The following is a 23,307-nucleotide window of genomic DNA, read 5'->3' as shown; positions in this document are numbered from 1 at the left end:
CACCACGCCTGGCCTGAGATTATTAAAAATACATGTGTGCAAAATATATATGTTCATGAACCTCATTTTTATCTGAAAAATGGGCATAATAAGCTATAGGTAATTTGTCATGAGGGTCAGATGGGTTAATGTACATAAAGCATTAAGAATAAAGTCCATTATGTAAAAAGGTACTGAATAAATTATAGTTATTATCATCCTCATTATAATCTACATAAAATGAATCACTTCCTTAGTATTGCTAAATGAGCTAATATTGGACAAGTGCTTAAAGCAGGGTCTGGCCCACAGCAAGCACTGTGTAAGTGTTGGTTAGAAGGCTGGGTTACCAGGAAATGCCAGGGTACATATATATATATGTTTTTTACTTACAGTGAGAGTGCCTTCAACAGAGGCTCCTAAAGGAGCAGACACTCTTTCCAAGCCCAGTGCTCCAGAACACATACCTGCTCCCTGAGTGCTCCCTGCTCTCCCTAGCACGCTGTAGCTTGGCTTGCTCCAGAGGGTTTTCTTCAGAGAGATCACTGTAATCTCCCATCTGCCAATGGAAAGATTCCACGAAAACTGTTTATCATGTCCCCACCTCAGGGCTGAGAAGTAAGTCTACTCTGGAGTTGGGGTGCATGAGGGGCCCAAGGTATTGTCTCTCTGCCCCTCCTGAGAAGCCTTCCCAGTTTGTTTCTCTTCTAATTAGATCACAGAAAAATCATTATTCACTAATGCCAGTGAAATTTACCTCATCATATTTTTCCAAATGCTAAAAATTTAGATACAAACATAATGGACAAAAGCAACTAATTTGTAGATAGAAGCCAATTCTGAGAAAATTATTCTGTCCTGTACATCATTTAGGAGAACATGTATGAGGGGGTTCCTAGAAGAAATAGTCTGTTTTTCACCTTCAACCTCTTACTACATCTTACATACATCCCAGCTTCATTCTACAATATAGAAAATGACTTGGCTCAAAGTATGCAGGAAAACAGGACAAGAAACATTCCCCAGATCTGCCCTAAAGAAGAGTCCTGGGAATGTGAACCTAGAGCTTTCAGAGTAGAGAGGAGAGTCAGACTCAAGAAGGGAAGAGGGCAGCATGCTGACAACCATGCAGGAGGGAAGGCTGAGATGAAGGTGGTGGGATGGTAAGATGGAGGGGGAGTGTTGTGGAGAAGCCCCGGGTTAGAAAAGAAGGCAAGAAAACCTGGATGTTAGTTACTAACAGTGATCTCGGCTGTGCACTGCGGGCACCGCTGCCCTCTTACCGCCTCCTGAGCGTGCGATTTGCTCATGATGGTGAGCAGAGTCTGCAAGAGCACGTCCAGGAGGCTCTCCACCATCATCTCTACTTCCTCCATGACATCTGCCTCCTGGAGCGAGCAGCAAGAGAGCACACCATTAGCACCAAGCCAGGCTGAAGTACAGCTGGCAGCACTTACTAGGTCAGCCACATCAGCAGTAGTCTTCTGGATTCCCAACACCAAGCTCTCAGTCTCACCAACATGCAGTGTCAAGGCACCCAGGACAATGGCTTTGACAGGAGGTGAGGCACAACTGCCACTGCTGCCCAGGCATGGTGGCTGGGGCCTTACCCTAACTCAACACCACCTGCAACTTTGAATCTCAAGCAGATACGTTAATTTTGATATACAGGGCAGAAGCAAAGATCTTGAGTTAAATGTTTTCTTTGATTTCCCTAGAATAGTCAGGAGAAGGCAAAACTCTGCTGACACTTTTGGAATGATAAAGTTTGAGAAATGGTGACAAATTCACAGTACAGGGTGTGGCAGCTGCACCTTCACTAGTGCATAGCACTAATGCACAGAAGTAGCTCATCTTTCTGAGCACGCTGTTTTCTCCTCAGGGTCTTCCCCTTGGGTGCCCTCAATTTTTGCCAGCCGGGACTGCTGCCTAGATATGCCTGGGTCCACTTCTAGCTCCTCAGCTCTCTTGCTCGTGTTACAGAGTCCATTTGAAGGACTCCAGCCTCAGTGCATCTTTCTCTGGCCACCTCACAAAAACAATGGAGCATGTCTCCTCACTAAGGGCCACTTCCTAATTTAGGAAGAGTCTATTATCCTATTATAGACTTCTCACATTCATCTCAAATTCTGTAGCATGATTTTAATTATCTCACAAAGAGATTCCTGTTGCCCCTTGTCTAAGATGTTTATACTACTACTGGTCCTGGTGTCTATCTTTCACCCATCCATCAATTTATCATTCACTAAACATTTACCATGTGCCAGTCACTGTTTGAGAGCCTGAATATATAGAGGTGAACAAGAGAGATAATATCTCTGCTCTCATTGAGCTTCAGTTTCATTGTCCCTCTACCCATCCATCCATTTTAACTATACTCTGCCCCATTCCACATGAAGAATTTGAGCAGCTCTTGGGACCAAAGTCATCTTTCCTATCTGTCGAACTGATCATAACACTTACCAGTGATGTATCTTTGGGTAGTTATAAGCAACTAATTACACTGACTCTAGCCCCACAAACACAACCAAACCGTCACCTCCAAGTCTTTACTGGTTCCCACTTGTGTTCCATTCCTCCTCTTTTTTTGCTTCAATTTCTCTCCTTCCTTTAGCAATAAGCTGTCCACCCCCTCAATACAACCTTGAGCTACGAGAGTAGATCTTATGTGCTTGGTGTGGCTTCTCTGAGGCCTGGTGGGAAGAAGAGCTGCCAAGTCTTACCTGGAGCCAAGATCAAATAATAGGGCCATTATCACCATCATAGTCACTCTCTGCCAAGCTAGACCCCTGTCACCAGATGGCACTTTAAGTTTGAACATCAGAGTATCCTATTGAGTCCCTGTTCCCTGCTCGAACAAAATATACTCTTTTTTTAAGGTGCCTCTCCCACTCCATGTGGATAGCCTATCCTTGTATATTCTTATCACCTGGCAACTGCCCTTCATTTTAAATGCATGTGAAATTCTATTCTCTAGCAACCTAATAAAATGGTATAATTTAAAAATCCATTTTTGTTCTACATTTCTTTCCTTATGCTTTTCTATAGTTTCTGAATTTTCTATAAGTAATATGCCTTTCTTCTATTATCAAAAGTACATGAAATAAGTATCATTAAAATAAATTCCTACCCTCACCCGTGCCTAATTCATATCTTTCCTTCTCTCTTTCCCTACCTCAGTTCATCCCCTCTTACCACCGATTTCTTTTAAAAAGAAAAAATAGAGAGGAAAGAAAATGGGTAAAAGCAATATCAGTTGAAACCCGACCCCTAAAGCACAATTCTACCATCCTCTGAGGCTCAGAGCTCTGGTGGGCAACATTAACCTCTCGTATGCCTGACCTCATTTGGCACAGTATAGGAACGCCATATGGGTGGAATCAAGCTGTCAGGAAGCTAACAGAAGAGCCGAATAAGCAAGCTACCTCTCAAGTCTGGGTCTGCCTCCCTGTGCTCATGCCTGAATATTCTCAGAAAACTCCCAAGAATCCAGAATTAAAACCTATTGATGGAAACAGCATGACACAGAATTGGGCTTTGTGGTACTACAGATAACTATATTTCTGGGTAGATTTATGGTAGTGCAACCTTTAAAAATAGCAAGAATGTGTTGTACTGAGAAACCTGCTGGGAACACACAGGACTCCATTCACTTGGGCACCTTCCTGTCACTGATGAAAGCATCTGTGACTGAAAAGTGTACAAAGCGATCTCTGTTGGTCTGCCTCTGGCTAAAGTAACACAAGACTAGGGAAGAGCTGAACAGGGTGGAGTGGGTGTGGGGCCACTACCAGAGAGCTGGTCTTGACGATGGAGAAGATGCTGCCAAGAATCCCTGAGCAAATTAGCAGCTCTTTCTGCTGCCTCAGGTGAAGGTGAATGTGATGGAGAACCACAGGAAGCAGGATGCGGCGGGATTCTGGGAGAGAAAATACAAAGGTGAAGAAAACTTTAGAGGAGAACTAGCTACTGCAGGAAGCCAGTGGCACTGTGGGACTTAGCTATTCTCAAAGCAGGTGGGGTTCAGACTAGAGCAAAAGTGAAGGTAATCTCCTTACCTTACAAGGGCCTGAAAGCTCACTGCCTGGAGATTATAAGCCATCACATGACATTATTCTTCCATCTTTCCTTTGTTCTCATTTCAATACCAAGCATCCATGACATTTTGTGCAGGATGAATGTTAGGAGTCTGCTTCTAAATGAAGTATCTTTTTTTGGAAACAGGGTCTCATTCTGTCACCCAGGCTGGAATGCAGGGGCATAATCATGGCTCCCTGCAGCTTCAACTTTTTGGATTGCTAGAGCAATCCTCCTTCCTCAGCCTCCCATGCAGATGGGACCACAGGTGTATGGCACCACACTCGGATAATTTTTTAATTCTTTGTAGAGATGAGGTCTCACTATGCTGCCCAGCTAGTCTTGAACTCCTGGGCTCAAGCGATCCTCCCTCCTTGTCCTCCCCAAATGCTAAGATTACAGGTGTGAGCCACCACACCTGGTCCCAAATGAAATCTCTTTAATGATTAGACTCCAAATTAGAAGCACAGTTTACAGTGAAAATTCCATTTAAATGGTATACTTAGTATGAACTACGCTGACTGAACTCACAGGCTTGAAATGGATTATAGATTGTCCCTCTTTATGCCCTGGCTAGATAGGTAGTCTGACACTTCCACCCCTGTGAGTGTTTACCTTGCCACAGCCAACAGGCCTGCTCCCTTTCCCCCACAGGCTTGTTAGATTGCTGCTCAGTGTGTACACAGCAATGAACACAATTGAAGCATGACCTTTGTCTTGTAACAAGACTTTGATAATTAGCCAACATTTATCACCAATCCTACTGAACACTTCAAATGATTTCTCCCAGTGTTACCGAATAGCACTTTCATCAGGAGCTGACTATATTTAGAATCCTAAATTCAGGAAGGCTGTCCTACTTCAAGCTCCCTTATTAACCCATTCTGAGACCTCAGGCAAGTTGACTTCTCTCACGAGCTTTATTTTCCTCATCTGTAGAATGGGGTGTAAGGGCCTCTTCTATAATACATTTACTTCACAAGGAAGGTTAGGAGACATGTGAAATACAAGTGTGAATGCGTTTCTGGCACCCTGTATTCCTACGTGGTCAGTGATTGTGTGACTCTGCAGGTCCCATCATATCTGGCCAGCATGATTTAGTCAGATTATCAGTAACACAAACAAGCCATCGCATTTTAGATTTATCGTTCATATCTGTCCTTTGTTAAGAGTTCCATATGAAATTCAGACAGCAAATCTTTTTCAGTAAAGACAAAGTACATGACATATAAGAGATTTGGGCACTGCCTTGTCAAATGCTTAGAATATGTTCAAACAGAATAGAATACTAGCTAGTCTAGATTTAAAAGGCTGCTTGAATAAAAAAAGTTGATACTGCACTATGTAGATGAAAATACCAACATACTTAGTTTTTGTAACAACCAATAGCTGCTTACAGAAAAAAACAGTGGTTAGTTACTAGAGCCTGCTGAAGAAGAGACCAAACTTATACTTTGAGAATACCAGTGCTGGTTAAAGGACATCACTGGTAAAGAACCTTTTGCTTCAGGGAAGATGCTGCAACTCAGGCATTCAATGAAAGTGAGATGCAAATGAAATTTTGGTGCTGTTTGTCATCTAAAATCCAATTACATAGTCCAGGGCCACATAAATATTAAGAAAATTTTTCTGAAGTGTTTGTGTGAAGCAGCAAGTACATGCAGAGATATTAGAAATAAAGTATGTCAGTGAGAGCAGTCTGCTGTTCCCCTTCCCATATATTTTGAAAGCATTTTCTTTTTTTTTTTTTTTTTTTTTGGAGACAGAGTCTCACTCTGTCGCCCAGGCTGGAGTGCGGTGGCGCGATCTCGGCTCACTGCAAATTCTGCCTCCTGGGTTCACGCCATTCTCCTGCCTCAGCTTCCTGAGTAGCTGGGACTACAGGCGCCCACCACCATGCCTGGCTAAATTTTGTATTTTTAGTAGAGACAGGGTTTCACCATGTTAGCCAGGATGTCTCGATCTCCTGATGTCGTGATCCACACACCTTGGCCTCCCAAAGTGCTGGGATTACAGGCGTGAGCCACCGTGCCCGGCCAAAAGCATTTTCTTCAAGCAGTGCACAAAGCTCAAGTGTGTACAGTGGCCTTCAGTGACAGTGTGCCCCAAACCATTAATAAAATCTTCAGTATAGGAGCTGGAGAAGAGAGAACTGTTTACCAGCATAAACAGTTCCTGGTGGAAAAAAGATGACTTTCTTGGTGGCAGCTTTACTACTACTAGCAATATCATACGCTGGCAGAGCTAAGTCAAAGGGAACATCTATTTAGTATTACAAATGTGTGTAGCAGTGGGCTGAGAAATTTCTGTTCTTACACGTTAAAAGTCAAACCTGGCCGGGCGCGGTGTCTCACACCTGTAATCCCAGCACTTTGGGAGGCTGAGGCGGGCGGATCATGAGGTCAGGAATTCGAGACCAGCCTGGCCAATATGGTGAAACCCCGTCTCTACTAAAAATACAAAAAAAAAAAAAAAAAAAAATTAGCCAGGCATGGTGGTGCATGCCTGTAGTCCCAACTACTTGGGAGGCTGAGGCAGGAGAATCATTTCAACCTGGGAGGCGGAGGCTGCGGTGAGCTGAGATCATGCCACTGGACTCTAGCCTGGGCAACAGAGCGAGACTCCATCTCAAAAAAAAAAAAAAGTCAAACCTAAAAAATTAACCACCAAAAATTATAAAAATTCTAATAATTGTTTTGCTGGTGTTTCAGATTTATTTCTGTGCCTCAGAAGTTTATCCTAGCACAGTGATATTATTCTTAAAGAATCAGGCTCATATTGATCTTAATATATGGCCATTGAGCATTTGGTTGTCCCTGCAAGGCAGAACTTGATCACATATGATGTGGCTTCAGGAATAAAACCAGAAGTTCTTTGTGAAAGACAGACTAGGCTGCTAGTATATTAGATTGTCCTGACCCCTTGGGGAGCATAAAGAGCTCCCTGTCCATTTCTCTCTCTAATCCTTGTTGGTTCTCCAAAGACTGGAAAAGGTATCGAATGGTATGGCAAGGAAACAAGAAAGCACAGGGTCCTCAGGGCCCCCTTTCAGGGCCTTTTTTTTTTTTTTTTCCTGAGACAGTCTTGCTCTGTTGCCCAGGCTTGAGTACAATGGCGTGATCTTGGCTTACTGCCACCTCCGCCTCCTGGGTTCGAGCAATTCTCCTGCCTCAGCCTCCTGAGTAGCTGGGATTACAGGTGCCTGCCACCATGCCTAGCTAATTTTTTGTATTTTCAGTAGAGATAGGGTTTCACCCTGTTTGCCAGGCTAGTCTTGAACTCCTGACCTCAAGTGATCTGTAGGGCCTCTTTTATTTTCTTGGCTTATCCTTATTTCCTTGAGATAGTCCCTTCTCTTTTCCTCTCCTTCCTTTCCTGAGGGTATGGCAGGCTCTGTTCTTGGAAGCTGTGGGTCTGGAGGCAGGGCCCTCATGAACAAGATTAGCGACCTTTTAAAAAAAAAGACCCCAGAGAGCTGCCTTGCCCCTTCTGCTATGTGAGAACACAGAGAGAAGACAGCTGTCTATGAACCAGGAAGTGGGTCTCACCAGACATTGAATCTACTGGTGCTTTGATCTTAGACTTCCTAACCTCCAGAACTATGAGAAAGTTTGCTGTTTACATGCCACCCAGTCTATGGTATTCTGTTACAGTAGCCTGAATGGACTCAGCACCACCCCAGTGACATGCCCGCATGTGTGGATTCCTAGGAATAAACTGTGAGTAAGGCAGTAGGCCTAGGTCTTGGCTGCATTCTCTATTATAGTTTATCAAAAAATTCTGTATCTTAAGGGTCACTGGTTTCTTGCATAATAGTTGAGGAAATGGATCCTTTGATTATCACTTTGCTATCACCCCTGGAAGGAAGGAGGACTCTCATCCCAACTTGATTTACCTGAGAAAGAAAACAGGCGGCTATCCACTGTCCTGGCAATGGACTGCAGCTTGACCACGTCCATTGACTGCCCAATGTGCACAGTGCTGGGCATGCTCCCCAGTGTCCCTCTCACAAACTCTGCCACCTCTTGCACGGTGAACATTTGCAGAAGCTCATCAAAGATGGTTGGGAAAGAATTGAGGAGTGCAGCCTGCAGAAGCAAATGAAGCTGTGGTTAGCACAGAGTTAGGGTGTGTGTCTATCTTTCATGCTCAGACAATGATACAAGGTGGTGAGAGGCTGAGAAGGCACTGCAGCATCTCTGCCTTCGGTGGGCTCCTCCCTGGCCACTGACTACAGCACTCAGGCATGGAGCAAGAAAAACCAAAAAGGAAACCAAAACAAGATAATTTACTGGGATCCAGGCAATTGGAGGCTTTCATAACTTGCATATAGCATTTGCTGGCAAGAGAATGGGGTATAAAGAAAAATCTGCTCAATGTGGCTTAAGATCCACAGTTGTTTTTGTTCATAAAATGGATTTAGATTTTTGTTTGTCTCTATGATCAAGTTCTTAACTTTCCAATTTTGGTTCCAAACTCAAGAAAGTATGGCAGAGAGAGCTGAGTTCCTTCAAGCAGCACCAGCTGAACTCTGCTCACAGCCCTGCAGCCAGTGATCCAGTTCTGAGAGCTGTACCATTTCCCCAGAATAGAGATTCTCATTTGCAACCATGAAATATGAAGACTTCATAAATTATTTTCTTCATAAGTGATGCCTGGTAGTCTCAAGAGTAAATTCAAGAGGATGGGAAATGTGTGTATTTAGTTAGCCATAAACTCTTGAGGACTGTTGACGTGGGCTTAGAGTTCAGCCACCTAAACACCCAAGCAAGGGGAGTGGGAGTGTGCATGTTAGGCTTTTCTTCTAGGATGTAAGCTCTGGCAGACCATAAGGTAGTTTCTTGAGAACAATCTGATAATAGAACAGTTCCAAAGCCTTTGGGAGGCAGAGCACTATAGGAAAAAGAGAATGGGTTTTGGAATTAGACACGAGTTCAAATCCAAGCTTTACCACTTACCTGACACACAAACTTTGGCAAGTTACTGCCTAATTCTCTGTTTCCCCATCTATAAAATGGGGATGATGCTATTACTTATGTCTTGATACTGGTATGAGGGAAATTTTTACATAAAGTTTCTAGTAGAGTGCCTGGAACACAATAGGCCTTTGATACATGCTGGTTCTTATTATTTTCTCTTGTCTAAGTGGAAGCAGCATGAAGACTCTTTTCACTTCTCAGTCCCCTTATGCCATTAACTCAGGATTTACAAAGAGAAATGGAGTGCCATCTTGAGACAAAAAGGTGAGAATGCCCCCTTCCCAAATGGCAGGTTGGGGAGGGAAGGCTGTTTTCTTGACTGCTCCATCAGGCAACAGACACTGGCTTACAGTGAGTGAAAATTTATGCCATGGAAAACAGGCTTGTGCTGTGGTCTTTATTCGGGCCAGGCCCAATTGGAGAACTTATATGAATTCTATCTGCAGATTTATAACACCCTGGAATATCAAGGAGATTGTTTTGCAGTAATTAGAATCAGAACAAAACATATCGTTGGCAGCTTAGATATAAAAGACAAAGGAGTGGTAAAGTAGGTGCTTTATAATCAATAACAAACAGTAACTCATTTGCTCTCTTAAATGGTAAAATATCCTGTACTTAGACACCAGGACAGAAGGACTCTCACACCCTGACATCTTCTAGTGGTCATAATCAAAGATATAAAGTCTAACTGAATAATATACATATATATATTATGTATATATATGCATATATATGTATATTATTATATGTATAAATAAATATATATATATATATATAGAGAGAGAGAGAGACAGTGAGAGAGAGAGAGAGTTGTGAAACTCAGGAAACATGAGCCTTGCACCAAAGAAGAAGGTCTGATTCTCACACAGGTCTTAGCCGAGACCAGATCTAAGCTATTTATCTTGATGTAGTAGGAGTGTGCCACTCAGTACAGGGCATTACTGTGTTACAAAGTTCCCAGAAAGCATATCTGCATTGCTTTGCTAGCTACCTCTAATCTCTCCATATTTTGGCTGTGGGAGGGGAATCAAAAAGGAAGATGAGCAGCTTAAGGTACTTAGAAGGGGAGATCACAGGTGTCTTTCTTACAGAAGCACCTGGAAGCCTTCAGGTACTCCCTTATAGAGTTCCTTATAGACTCCCTTATAGAGTCCACTCCCTTACAGAGTCAAGGAAGCCTTAAGGTACTCCCAGTTGATCACCTGTCCTCTGGGCTGAGAAACCTATAGGCAACTGGTATCAAGAGGCAACACAGAGGCAAGCGGAAAACAAAAAAGTAGACTATTTTAAACTTAAATGAGGCAGAGTTTAAATATATACTTGGGCTAACAATATACCTGGCAGTGACTGAATGACTGGACATGAGAGAGGCTGTCTGATCTTTGCTGACAGGTTTTGGTGTAATATTTAGCTTCAAAAAGTTGAAGAACTATACACCATTACATAAAAATTCTGACATTCATTTGTAAGGAAAAATACTTCCCTTTTGACTGGGGTAATGAATTCTTGATTTGTTCTAGGGTAAGGCTGTGTGGAAAGGTAACAGATTAGCTGGCCAGGCAGTTTTGTTTGTTTTTGAGACAGAGTTTCACTCTGTTGCCCAGGCTGGAGTGCAGTGGTGCAATCACAGCTCACTGTAGCCTTAACTTCTTGGGCTCAGGTGATTGGTCAGGTAGTTTTAATATAAGAAAGCAAATTTTCTTCCCATACTGATATTTCTAATATTGAATCTAATCTAATCTTTTTTTGAAGTTTTAATTATTTATTATACTTTAAGCTCTGGGATACATGTGCAGAACGTGCAGGTTTGTTACGTAAGTATACATGTGCCATGGTGGTGTGCTGCACCCATCAACCCATCATCTACATTAGGTATTTCTCCTAATGCTATCCCTCCCCTAGTCCCCCGACCCCCAACAGGCCCAGGTGTGTAATGTTCCCCTCCCTGTGTCCATGTGTTCTCATTGTTTACCTCCCACTTATGAATGAGAACATGTGGTGTTTGGTTTTCTGTTCCTGTGTTAGTTGACTGAGAATGATGGTTTCCAGCTTCATCCATGTCCCTGCAAAGGACATAAACTCATCCTTTTTTATGGCTGCATAGTATTCCATGGTGTATATGTGCCACATTTTCTTTATCTAGTCTATGACTGATGGGCATTTGGGTTGGTTCCAAATCTTTGCTATTGTCAACAGTGCTGCAATAAACCTATGTGTGTGGCTGGGTGCGGTGGCTCATGCCTGTAATCCCAGCACTTTGGGAGGCTGAGGCAGGTGGATCACCTGAGGTCAGGAGTTCGAGACTAGCCTGGCAAACAGGATGAAACCCCATTTCTAATAAAAAATGAAAAAATTAGCTGAACATGGTGGCATGTGCCTGTAATCCCAGCTAGTCAGGAGGCTGAGGCAGGAGAATCGCTTGAACACGGGAGCTGGAGGTCGCAGTGAGCTGGGATCGCTCCATTGCACTCCAGCTTGGGCAACAAGAGTGAAACTCCATCTCAAAAAAAAAAAAAAAAAAGAAGAAAGAAAAAGACCATACGTGCGCATGTGTCTTTATAGTAGAATGATTTATAATCCTTTGGGTTTATAGCCAGTAATGGGATCGCTGGGTCAAATGTATTTCTAGTTCTAGATCCTTGAGGAATCGCCACACGGTCTTCCACAATGGTTGAACTAATTTACACTTCCACCAACGGTGTAAAAGCATTCCTATTTCTCCACATCCTCTCCAGCATCTGTTGTTTCCTAACTTTTTAATGATCGCCATTCTAACTAGTGTGAGATGGTATCTCATTGTGGTTTTGATTTGCATTTCTCTAATGACCAGTGATGATGAGCTTTTTTTCATATGTTGGCTGGCTGCATAAATGTCTTCTTTTGAGAAGTGTCTGTTCATATCCTTTGCCCACTTTTTGATGGTTTTTTCTTGTAAATTTGTTTAAGTTCTTTGTAGATTTTGGATATTTGCCGTTTGTCAGATGGATAGATGGCAAAAATTTTCTCCTATTCTATAGCTTGCCTGTTCACTCTGATGATAGCTTCTTTTGCTGTGCAGAAGCTCTTTAGTTTAATCAGATTCCATTTGTCAATTTTGGCTTTTGTTGCCATTGCTTTTGGTGTTTTAGTCATGAAATCTTTGCCTATGCCTATGTCCTGAATGGTATTGCCTAGATTTTCTTCTAGGGTTTTTATGGTTTTAGGTCTTATGTTTAAGTCTTTAATACATCTTGAGTTAATTTTTGTATAAGGTGTAAGGAAGGGGTCCAGTTTCAATTTTCTGCATATGGCTAGCCAGTTTGCCAACACCATTTATTAAATAGGGAATCCTTTCCCCATTGCTTCTTTTGTCAGGTTTGTCAAAGATCAGATGATTGTAGATGTGTGGTGTTATTTCTGAGGCCTCTGTTCTGTTCCATTCGTCTATATATCTGTTTTGGTACCAGTACCATGCTGTTTTGGTTACTGTAGCCTTGTAGTATAGTTTGAAGTCAGGTAGTATAATGCCTCCAGCTTTGTTCTTTTGGCTTAGGATTGACTTGGCAACGCGGGCTCTTTTTTGGTTCCATATGAACTTTAAAGTAGTTTTTTCTAATTCTGTGAAGAAAGTCAGTGGTAGCTTGATGGGGATGGCATTGACTCTATAAATTACTTTGGGCAGTATGGCCATTTTCACGATATTGATTCTTCCTATCCATGAGCATGGGATGTTTTTCCATTTGTCTGTGTCCTCTCTTATTTCCTTGAGCAGTGGTTTGTAGTTCTCCTTCAAGAGTTCCTTCATATCCCTTCTAAGTTGTATTCATAGGTATTTTATTATCTTTGTAGCAATTGTAAAGGGGCGTTCACTCATGATTTGGCTCTCTGTTTGTCTATTATTGGTGTATAGGAATGCTTGTGATTTTTGCACATTGATTTTGTATCTTGAGACTTTGCTGAAGTTGCTTATCAGCTTAAGGAGATTTGGGGCTGAGACAATGGGGTTTTCTAAATATATAATCATGTCATCTGTAAACAGAGACAATTTCACTTCCTCTCTTCCTATTTGAATGCCCTTTATTTCTTTCTCTTGCCTGACTGCCCTGGCCAGAACTTCCAATACTATGTTGAATAGGAGTGGTGAGAGAGGGCATCCTTGTCTTGTGCTGGTTTTCAAAGGGAACGTTTCCAGCTTTTACCCATTCAGTATATTGGCTGTGGGTTTGTCATAAATAGCTCTTATTACTTTGAGATACGTCCCATCAATACCTAGTTTATTGAGAGTTTTTAGCATGAAGTGATGTTGAATTTTATTGAAGGCCTTTTCTGCATCTGTTGAGATAATAAAGTAGTTTTTGTCATTGGTTCTGTTTATGTGATGGATTACATTTATTTTTTTGTGTAGGTTGAACCAGCCTTACATCCCAGGGATGAAGCTGACTTGATTGTGGTGGATAAGCTTTTTGATGTGCTGCTGGATTCGGTTTGCCAGTATTTTATTGAGGATTTTCGCATCGATGTTCATCAGGGATAGTGGCCTGAAATGTTCTGTTTTTGTTGTGTCTCTGCCAGGTTTGGTATCAGGATGATGCTGGATTCATAAAATGAGTTCGGGAGGAGTCCCTCTTTTTCTATTGTTTGGAATAGTTTCAGAAGGAATGGTATCACCTCCTCTTTGTACCTCTGGTAGAATTTGGCTGTGAATCCGTCTGGTCCTGGGATTTTTTTGGTTGTACGCTGCTAATTTCTACCTCAATTTCAGATCTTATTATTGGTCTATTCAGGGGTTCAACTTCTTCCTGGTTTAGTCTTGGGACGGTGCATGTGTCCAGGAATTTATAAATTTCTTCTAGAGTTTCTAGTTTATTTGCACAGAGGTGTTTATAGTATTCTCTGATGGTAGTTTCTGTTTCTGTGGGATCAGTGGTGATTGCCCCTTTATCATATTTTTTGTTGTGTCTATTTGATTCTTCTCTCTTTTCTTCATTAGTCTGGCTAGCAGTCTATCTATTTTGTTAATCTTTTCAAAAAACCAGCTTCCAGATTCATTAATTTTTTCAAGGATTCTTTGTGTCTCTGTTCTGATCTAAGTTATTTATTTATTTATTTATTTATTTATTTTTTGAGACTGAGTCTCACTCTGTCACCCAGGCTGGAGTGCGGTGGCGCGATCTTGGCTCACTGCAAGCCCCGCCTCCCAGGTTCAGGCCATTCTCCTGCCTCAGCCTCCCTAGTAGCTGGGACTACACATACCCGCCACCATGTCCGGCTAATTTTTTGTATTTTTAGTAGAGACGGGGTTTCACCATGTTGGCCAGGATGGTCTTGATCTCCTGACCTCATGATCTGCCCGCCTCAGCCTCCCAAAGTGCTGGGATTACAGGTGTGAGCCACCAAGCCCGGCTAGTTATTTCTTGTCTTCTGTTAGCTTTTGAATTTGTTTGCTCTTGCTTCTCTAGTTTTTTTAACTGTGATGTTCGGGTGTCGATTTTAGATATTTCCCGCTTTCTCCTGTGGGCATTTAGTGCTATAAATTTCCCTCTAAACACTGCTTTAGCTGTGTCCCAGAGGTTCTGGTATGTTGTGTCTTTGTTCTCACTGGTTTCAAAGAACTTCTGCCTTAATTTCGTTATGTACCCAGTAGTCATTCAGGAGCAGGTTGTTCAGTTTCCATGTAGTTGTGTGGTTTTGAGTGAGTTTCTTAATCCTGAGTTCTAATTTGATTGTACTGTGGTCTGAGAGACTGTTATGATTTCTGTTCTTCTGCATTTGCCGAAGAGTGTTTTACTTCCAATTACGTGGTCAGTTTTAGAATATGTGCAATGTGGTGCTGAGAAGAATGTATATTCTGTTGATTTGGGGAGGAGAGTTCTGCAGATGTCTATCAGGTCTACTCGGTCCAGAGCTGATTTCAAGTTCTGAATATCCTTGTCAATTTTCTGTCTCACTGATCTAATACTGACAGTGGGATGTTAAAGTCTCCCACTATTATTGTGTGGGAGTCTAAGTCTCTTTATTGGTCTCTAAGAACTTGCTCTATGAACCTGGGTGCTCCTGTAATGGGTGCATATATATTTTGGATAATTAGCACTTCTTGTTGCATTGATCCCTTTACCATTATGTAATATCCTTGTCTTTTATGATCTTTGTTGGTTTAAAGTCTGTTTTATCAGATACTAGGATTGCAACCCATGCTTTTTTTGGTTTTCCATTTGCTTGGTAAATAGTCCTCCATCCCTGTATTTTGAGCCTATGTGTGTCTTTGCATGTGAGATGGGTCTCCTGAATACAACACACTGATGGGTCTTGACTCTTTATCCAATTTGCCAGTCTGTGTCTTTTAATTGGGGCATTTAGCCCATTTACATTTAAGGTTAATATAGTTATGTGTGAATTTCATCCTGTCATTATGATGCTAGCTGGTTATTTTGCCCGTTAGTTGATGCAGTTTCTTCATAGTGTCGATGATCCTTATAATTTGGTATGTTTTTGCAGTGGCTGGTACCGGTTTTTCCTTTCCATATTTAGTGCTTCCTTCAGGAGCTCTTGTAAGGCAGGCCTGGTGGTGACAAAATCTCTCAGCATTTGCTTGTCTGTAAAAGATTTTATTTCTCCTTCACTTATGAAGCTTAGTGTGGCTGGATATGAAATTCTGGGTTGAAAATTCTTTTCTTTAAGAATGTTGAATATTGGCCCCCACTCTCTTCTGGTTTGTAGGGTTTCTGCAGAGAGATCTGCTCTTAGTCTGATGGGCTTCTCTTTGCGGGTAACCTGACCTTTCTCTCTGGCTGCCTTTAACATATTTTCCTTCATTTCAATCTTGGTGATTCTGACGATTATGTGTCTTGGGGTTGCTCTTCTCAAATAGTATCTTTGTGGTGTTCTCTGTATTTCCTGAATTTGAATGTTGGCCTGTCTTGCTAGGTTGGGGAAGTTCTCCTGGATAATATCCTGAAGAGTGTTTTCCAACTTGGTTCCATTCTCCCTGTCACTTTCAGGTACACCAATCAAACATAGGTTTGGTCTTTTCACATAGTCCCATATTTCTTGGAGGCTTTGTTCATTCCTTTTCATTCTTTTTTCTCTAATCTTGTCTTCACGACTTATTTCAGTAAGTTGATCTTCAATCTCTGATATCCTTTCTTCCACTTGATCAATTTGGCTATTGATACTTCTGTATGCTTCACAAAGTTCTCGTGCTGTGTTTTTCAGCTCCATCAGGTCATTTACGTTCTTCTCTAAACTAGTTATTGTAGTTAGCAATTCCTCTAACCTTTTTTCAAGGTTCTTAGCTTCCTTGCATTGGGTTAGAACATGCTCCTTTAGCTTGGGGGAGTTTGTTATTACCCACCTTCTGAAGCCTACTTCTGTCAATTCATCAAACTCATTCTCTGTCCAGGTTTGTTACCTTGCTGGCTAGGAGTTGTGATCCTCTGGAGGAGAAGAGGCGTTCTGGTTTTTTGGAATTTTCAGCCTTTTTGCACTGGTTTTTCTTTGTCTTCCTGGATTTATCTACCTTTGGTGTTTGATGTTGTTGACCTTCGGATAGGGTTTCTGTGTGGATGTCCTTTTTGTTGATGTTGATGCTATTCCTTTCTGTTTGTTAGTTTTTCTTCTAATAGTCAGGCCCCTCTGTTAGAGGTCTGCTGGGGTTTGCTGGAGGTCCACTTCAGACCCTGTTTGCCTGGGTATCACCAGCAGAGGCTGCAGAACAGCAAAGATTGCTGCCTATTCCTTCCTCTGGAAGCTTCGTCCCAGAGGGGCACCCACCAGATGCCAGCCAGAGCTCTCCTGTATGAGGTGTCTGTCATCCCCTACTGGGAGATGTCTCCCAGTCAGGAGGCACGGGGGTAAGGGATCCACTTAAGGAGACAGTCTGTCCCTTAGCAGAGCTCGAGCACTGTGCTGGGAGATCTCCCATTCCCTTCAGAGCTGGCAGGCAGGAACATTTAAGTCTGCTGAAGCTGCACCCACAGCTGTCCCTTCCCCGAGGTGCTCTGTCCCAGGGAGATGGGAGTTGGATCTAGAAGCCCCTGACTGGGCCTGCTGTCTTTCTTTCAGAGATGCCCTGCCCACAGAGGAGGAATCTAGAGAGGGAGTCTGGCTACAGTGGCTTGGCAGCACTGTGGTGGGCTCTGCCTTGTCCAAAGTTCCTGTCAGCTTTTTTTTTACACTGTGAGGGGAAAACTGCCTACTCAAGCCTCTGTAATGGTGGATGCTCCTCCCCTGACCAAGCTTGAGTGTCCCAGATCGACATCAGACTGCTGTGCTGGCAGTGAGAATTTCAAGCCAGTGGATCTTAACTTGCTGGGCTCCGTGGGGGTGGGATTCACTGAGCTAGACCGCTTGTCTCCCTGGCTTCAGCCCCCTTTCCAGGGGAGTGAACGGTTCTGTCTCGCTGACATTCCAGGCTCCACTGGGGTATGAAAAAAACTCCTGCAGCTAGCTCAGTGTCTGCCCAAACAGCAGCCCAGTTTTCTGTTTGAAACCCAGGGCCCTGGTGGTGTAGGCACCTGAGGGAATCTCCTGGTCTGCAGGTTGCAAAGACCATGGGAAAAGCGTAGTATCTGGGCCGGAATGCACTGTTCCTCAAGGCAGTCTCTCCCAGCTTCCCTTGGGTAGGGGAGGGAGTTCCCCAACCCCTTGTACTTCCCAGGTGAGGCGACGCCCCACCCTCCTTCTGCTTGCTCTCCATGGGTGCACCCACTGTCTAGCCAGTCCCAATGAGATGAGCCGGGTACCTCAGTTGGAAATGCAGAAATCACCTGCCTTTTGTGTTGATCTCGCTGGGAGCTGCAGTCCGGAGCTGTTCCTATTTGGCCATCTTGCCAGCCCTCTGATCCTAATTTAATCTTAATTCTTAGCCAAAGATTCCTAGTTACTCCTACTGTTTTTCAAATTATTTCATTCAACTTCTGGAATGGACAAAAGCTAATCTAAATTTTCTTTTTTTTCTTTTTCTTTTTGGAGACAGAGTCTCAGTCTGTTGCCCAGGCTGGAGTGCAGTGGTGCGATCTTGGCTCACTGCAACCTCTGCCTCCCGGGTTCAAGCAATTCTCCTGCCTCAGCCTCCTGAGTAGCTGGGACTACAGGTGCATGCTAGCACACCCAGCTAATTTTTTGTATTTTTAGTAGAGATGGGGTTTCATCATGTTGCCCAGGCTGGTCTTGAACTCCTGAGCTCAAGCAATCCGCCCACCTTGGCCTCCCAAAGTGCTAGGATTACAGGCGTGAGCCACTGTGCTCAATTTTCATTAATACAATGATTAATCTGGAAATAAAATACCCCATACATTCTGAATATCTCCTATGAATAAGGTGTTCATAAAAAACTAAGTAGTATGGTAGCTAAATAAACTTGGTCTAAAGACTGTTCACAGAACAAATTTGTGCTTCTTCTCCAACATAAAGCCACTGAGCTGTTTTACATCTGGCAGCTGAGGCACAGCCAGATTTGCAGTAACAGCAGCATTTTGTTGTATCAGGTATTTCCTTGTAAATAATCCCTTACCCAACACACATGATCCTGGCAGGGCTTCTTCATCTCTGAAAACCAGAGGACAAAGAAACCACCCACTGAGAAAGAGGAACCCAGCATCAAAGCTTCCCTGCAGTGTGCGAACCTGAGTAAAAAGGAGTGTTTCTGAGTTTCGGCTGTCCAGACTGAGCACAAACCGGATGGACTGGAAAAGTTCTTGGATACTGGATCTGAATTGTTCCTCTTCCATTCCACAAGTGGCTCGTGAGTACAGGATCCGTGACTGTACAATGAACTTGAAAAGGTACTCCAAGGCCTGAAAAGTGTGGGAGAAAAAGTGATGGAGAGATGTTGAAGATGCTCAGGAACTCACATAGCAGGAAACAAGGGGCAAAGTAACAGCAGTTTCTATACCAAAATCAGGTGTTGGGCAATTCTAACTATGGAGATAGATAGGTACTTTATTTTTAAAAATTTTTTCTCAAATATCCAAATTGTCACTAAGCAGCAGCTACCTTCTTACTGAAAGAATCATCAAATAATTTCACAACTGTTTTCTGAGGTTCTGGAATTAAGGAGCCATAGACTGTTATAGAAATAGTTGAATTCAAGAACACTCAGAGTTTAAAAAATAAGTTTCTCTGTATTTTTTTCAGGTCTGGAAATAAAAGGGTCACAAGGCAAGGATGTAAGAAAGACTCAAGTTTACTGCAAGAAGGAAGTGTCCTAAAGGACTGAGGAGTCCTCAGACTTAGGAGTCTCCTACATCTTTAAGGTATAGCTGGGGCCTGACACAGTTCCTCCTTTTTCACCAGAGGTCACAGAAATCTGAAGAAAACCTGTCCCAGGCTGCACAGCAGCTGACAGGCCTGATACATCCAGTATCCACCCTCTTCCCACCAAGACATCTGCTATAAGCAGTTCATAAATGGTACAAGATGAAGCTTCTGCAAAATGTTTGGGAGCAGAATCTGATTCTGAGGAGTTCCTGACGCTTGGCCCATGCTTACAGAGTAATTTTCTTTTAAGAGAACAAATTCAAGACCCAATACTATGTTTTCTAATTAAAAAAAAAATGCCACAGATTTCCCAGACACTGAAAAGCCAGAAATAATGGAGAGAAACTTACGCAAGGCTGAAACAAACAGAAGTCTGGTACTTGAAATATAAAACAGGAAACAATTCCCAAACTACCTTTCATGATCTATCCAGCTGTTAGATGGTTTGGAAAAGCAGAACTTAATATTTTGTGGCCCATACAAAATTCAGTTGGCACTGGGGAATGCCAGTTTAGAAAAATGTGTCTTACAGGGCTTGTACCAGATGATTCTGTAGAAGGATTTAGTGTGCGGCCTCATCTCCATAAATGCTACACCCTCTGTTCTAGTAGCTTTTTAATGCCTAGTCTATAAAGAACTTGAAATATCTGTTAGTTTCTAAACCCAGACACTTGCAGGCTGGACTCTGCCACTGCTCTAATATGTCTATATTGTGGTGACTCTTCAGGCCCATGAAGCAGAAAGTATACACTTCTGAGCTAGCTTCATTTATTAGGTTATGCCAGTTTGAAGTCACTGAAGTAGGAGGTATTTTCTATCGGAACAAAGAAAATAAATGTTTGCATTTTCCAAACTAAATGGCTAGGTAGCAGGTCTGACCTTCCCCTTTAGGTATTTTGGTTTTGTATGATTAAGATGATGGCTTGCTGGGCTCAGCAGAGGACAAAAGAGGGACAGGGTCAGAACTGACACCCTCGAATCCTTATAGGTAGGGACTAGAATCCCTATAGGTAAAGGATAGAACAGAACTTCTTGGAGCAGCCTAAAAAGCCAGGATGTACTCGGGAGGCTGAGGCACGAGAATGGCGTGAACCCAGGAGGCGGAGCTTGCAGTGAGCCGAGATCACGCCACTGCACTCCAGCCTGGTGAACTGAGCAAGACTCCGTCTCCAAAAAAAAAGAAAGCCAGGATGGTTTCCTCAGTTAGGTCATACAGAAAATGAAAAGAATTAAGACCTGGAAAGATTCACCAAAAATGTATTATGCATAGAAGTAGAAAATGAACTTGTTGAGCATCTTACTGTCATATGCCCAAGCCCCGGAAGATGCAGGAAGGATCGGCAATTACGTGGAGCACTGGAAGTAAAGACAGGAAAATAAATGAGATTTTTTTTGAAAAGTGGAATTTTAGGTCTCCTGAGAGGTAGGCAAATCTAATTATGTGCTCCATACTACTCCTCTAATTTTAAAAAGTTTTTTTGTTTGGTTTTTAAGTTTGAAACAGTTACCACAAGAGATGTAATGAGTGGCATGAAACATTCACCAGTTTCAGGGAGGCAGAACCAGACAGCAAAGTGACTTGCACCTTTTGGGCATGAGAGCTTGCTTCCTCTATTAGGTTACACAATATAAGACAACTAGCAGAGGAGCACAAGGCCGATGTCAGAGAAGTCTCCGTGCAAACCCGGATGAGGACATGGAACATAAACCCACTTCCAGTCATCTCTGAGTACCTGACTTCCCTCTTCCCCACTCCTCTTGAAGTTTTGGATCAGCACCATCTTGGTCAGGACCAGGTGATGCTGGCCACCTCTGACAGATTCAACTGGGGAAGGAGAGCGGGGCAGAGGAGTGGAATAGAAGGTGAGAGGTGGAGCCTGTGGAATTTGTTCAAGGTTTAAAGGTGCTCCTAATACTGTGTAGAGACAATGGAGCACTTAACTGTGGCTGAAGCAGCTGCCCTGTCCATTTTTGCTTAAGTTAATAAACCTGTAAGAAAAAGAGATCCTAAAAGTTATTACCATGTTTGTATCACCAAGAAGATCCACCGTGCCCTCTCTTTCCTCCTTGTGGCTACCTGCTAAGGAACTGATACAGCTCAGCAGTGAAAAGTGTGGTGTTGTTTTGGAATGCCTTGTGAAGAGCCACCCTAAAACCCACAATGACACCCCCTACATGCCTCTCACATTGTGAACAAACAATATAACCAAGTAAGAAATAATAAACTTTTTATTTTCACCTTCTTCAATAGAACTTTTCTTAAGGTCATGCTTCTGAAGGTAAAAGGAGATAAGGTTATGAGTGGAAAGATATATTGAATCAAAAGTATTAAGGAAGAAGTTTCCTGGTTCATAGCTTTTGATACTGGAATGAGAAGTATCAGGCCAGGAGCATGCATCCTATGAAGAAGAAGGAAAACAGGATTAGATGGAAACTTACTAATCTGGTGAAGGAGACTTATAAGCTGAAATCTGACGAAGAGGAGGAAATGACCTGATAAAACCTTAGTGTTGGACGTATTACAGAACAAGTGTGAAATGGTGAGAACAAATATGAAAACACCTCAGAAAAATGCTCCCCCAAAGGGAATTCTTCCTTCTCCCTACCCAAACCTTATCTTTCCCAGAATTCTGTACCTCCATAAATGGCCTTGCCATCAACTCAGCTGATTTAGCAAGACCCCTTGGAAACAGCCACAGTTCTCCCTTATTATCATCTTCTACATCCGATCTAGCATTTGAAAGCCCTTGCTTTAGTCACATCAGTTGACTTTTGGTTCCTTAAAAGCCCAAGCTCTTGGGGATGGGTGCAATGGCTCATGCCTGTAATTCCAGCACTTTGGAAGGTGGAGGTGGGTGGATCACCTGAGGTCAGGAGTCTGAGACCAGCCTGACCAACACGGTGAAACCCCGTCTCTACTAAAAACACAAAAAATTAGCCAGCTGTGGTGGCATAAGCCTATAATCCCAGCTACTTGGGAGGCTGAGACAGGAGAATCGCTTGAACACGGAGGTGGAGGCTGCAGTGAGCCAAGATTGTGCCTCTGCACTCCAGCCTCCACAACAAGAGTGAGACTCCATCTAAAAAAAAAAAAAAACACCAAAAACGAAAACTCAAGCTCTTCGCTGGGTGCGATGGCTCACACCTGTAATCCCAGAACTTTGGGACGCCAAGGCAGCCGGATCACCTGAGGTCAGGAGTTTGAGACCAGCCTGGCCAACATGGTGAAACCCCATCTCCACAAATAATACAAAAATTAGCTGGGCATGGTGGCATGCGCCTGTAATCCCAGCTACTCAGGAGACTAAGGCAGGAGAATCACTTAAACCCAGGAGGCAGAGGTTGCACTGAGCAGATATCAGGCCACTGCACTCCAGCCTGGGCAACAGAGTAAGTGAGACTGTGTCTCAAAAAACAAAACAAGGAGGAGGTTCCAAGATGGCTGAATAGGAACAGCTCCAGTCTACAGCTCCCAGCGTGAGCGATGCAGAAGACAGGTGATTTTTGCATTTCCAGCTGAGCCTCCGCTGGTGATAACCAGGCAAACAGGGTCTGGAGTGGACCTCCGGCAAACTCCAACAGACCTGCAGCTGAGGGTCCTGACTGTTAGAAGGAAAACTAACAAACAGAAAGGACATCCACACCAAAAACCCATCTGTATGTCACCATCATCAAAGACCAAAGGTAGGTAAAACCACAAAGATGGGGAGAAACCAAAGCAGAAAAGCTGAAAATTCTAAAAATCAGAGGGCCTCTTCTCCTCCAAAGGAACACAGCTCCTCGCCAGCAACAGAACAAAGATGGATGGAGAATGACTTTGACGAGTTGAGTGAAGAAGGCTTCAGACTATCGGTAATAACAAACTTCTCTGAGCTAAAGGAGGGTGTTCGAACCCATTGCAAAGAAGCTAAAAACCTTGAAAAAAGATTAGACAAATGGCTAACTAGAAAACACAGCATAGAGAAGACCTTAAATGACTTGATGGAGCTGAAAACCATGGCATGAGAACTATGTGATGCATGCACAAGCTTCA

The 23,307-nt window shown here is 42.9% G+C and overlaps 1 protein-coding gene across 9 annotated transcripts in view; it reads right to left on the bottom strand.

Moving 5' to 3' along the window:
* Window positions 1–23,307, bottom strand: part of DOCK3 (dedicator of cytokinesis 3) — a 711,442-nt gene that overhangs the window by 104,497 nt on the left and 583,638 nt on the right. For 8 of the 9 annotated variants that reach the window (XM_057301776.2, XM_055109993.3, XM_034956564.4 and 5 more), the window contains exons 23-26: window positions 18,641–18,811; window positions 7,952–8,144; window positions 3,771–3,898; window positions 1,221–1,367 (exon numbers count right to left, since the gene is read on the bottom strand). In XM_057301776.2, coding sequence (XP_057157759.1) covers window positions 1,221–1,367; window positions 3,771–3,898; window positions 7,952–8,144; window positions 18,641–18,811 — 639 coding nt within the window. The remainder of the gene's footprint in view (window positions 1–1,220; window positions 1,368–3,770; window positions 3,899–7,951; window positions 8,145–18,640; window positions 18,812–23,307) is intronic. The other variant, XM_055109992.3, reaches the window with a different exon arrangement.

This window comes from Pan paniscus, chromosome 2, assembly GCF_029289425.2.
Source record: "Pan paniscus chromosome 2, NHGRI_mPanPan1-v2.0_pri, whole genome shotgun sequence".
NCBI lineage: Eukaryota > Metazoa > Chordata > Mammalia > Primates > Hominidae > Pan > Pan paniscus.
Note: the sequence above shows the minus strand (reverse complement) of the source record. Positions and strands in the feature narration are given on the sequence as shown.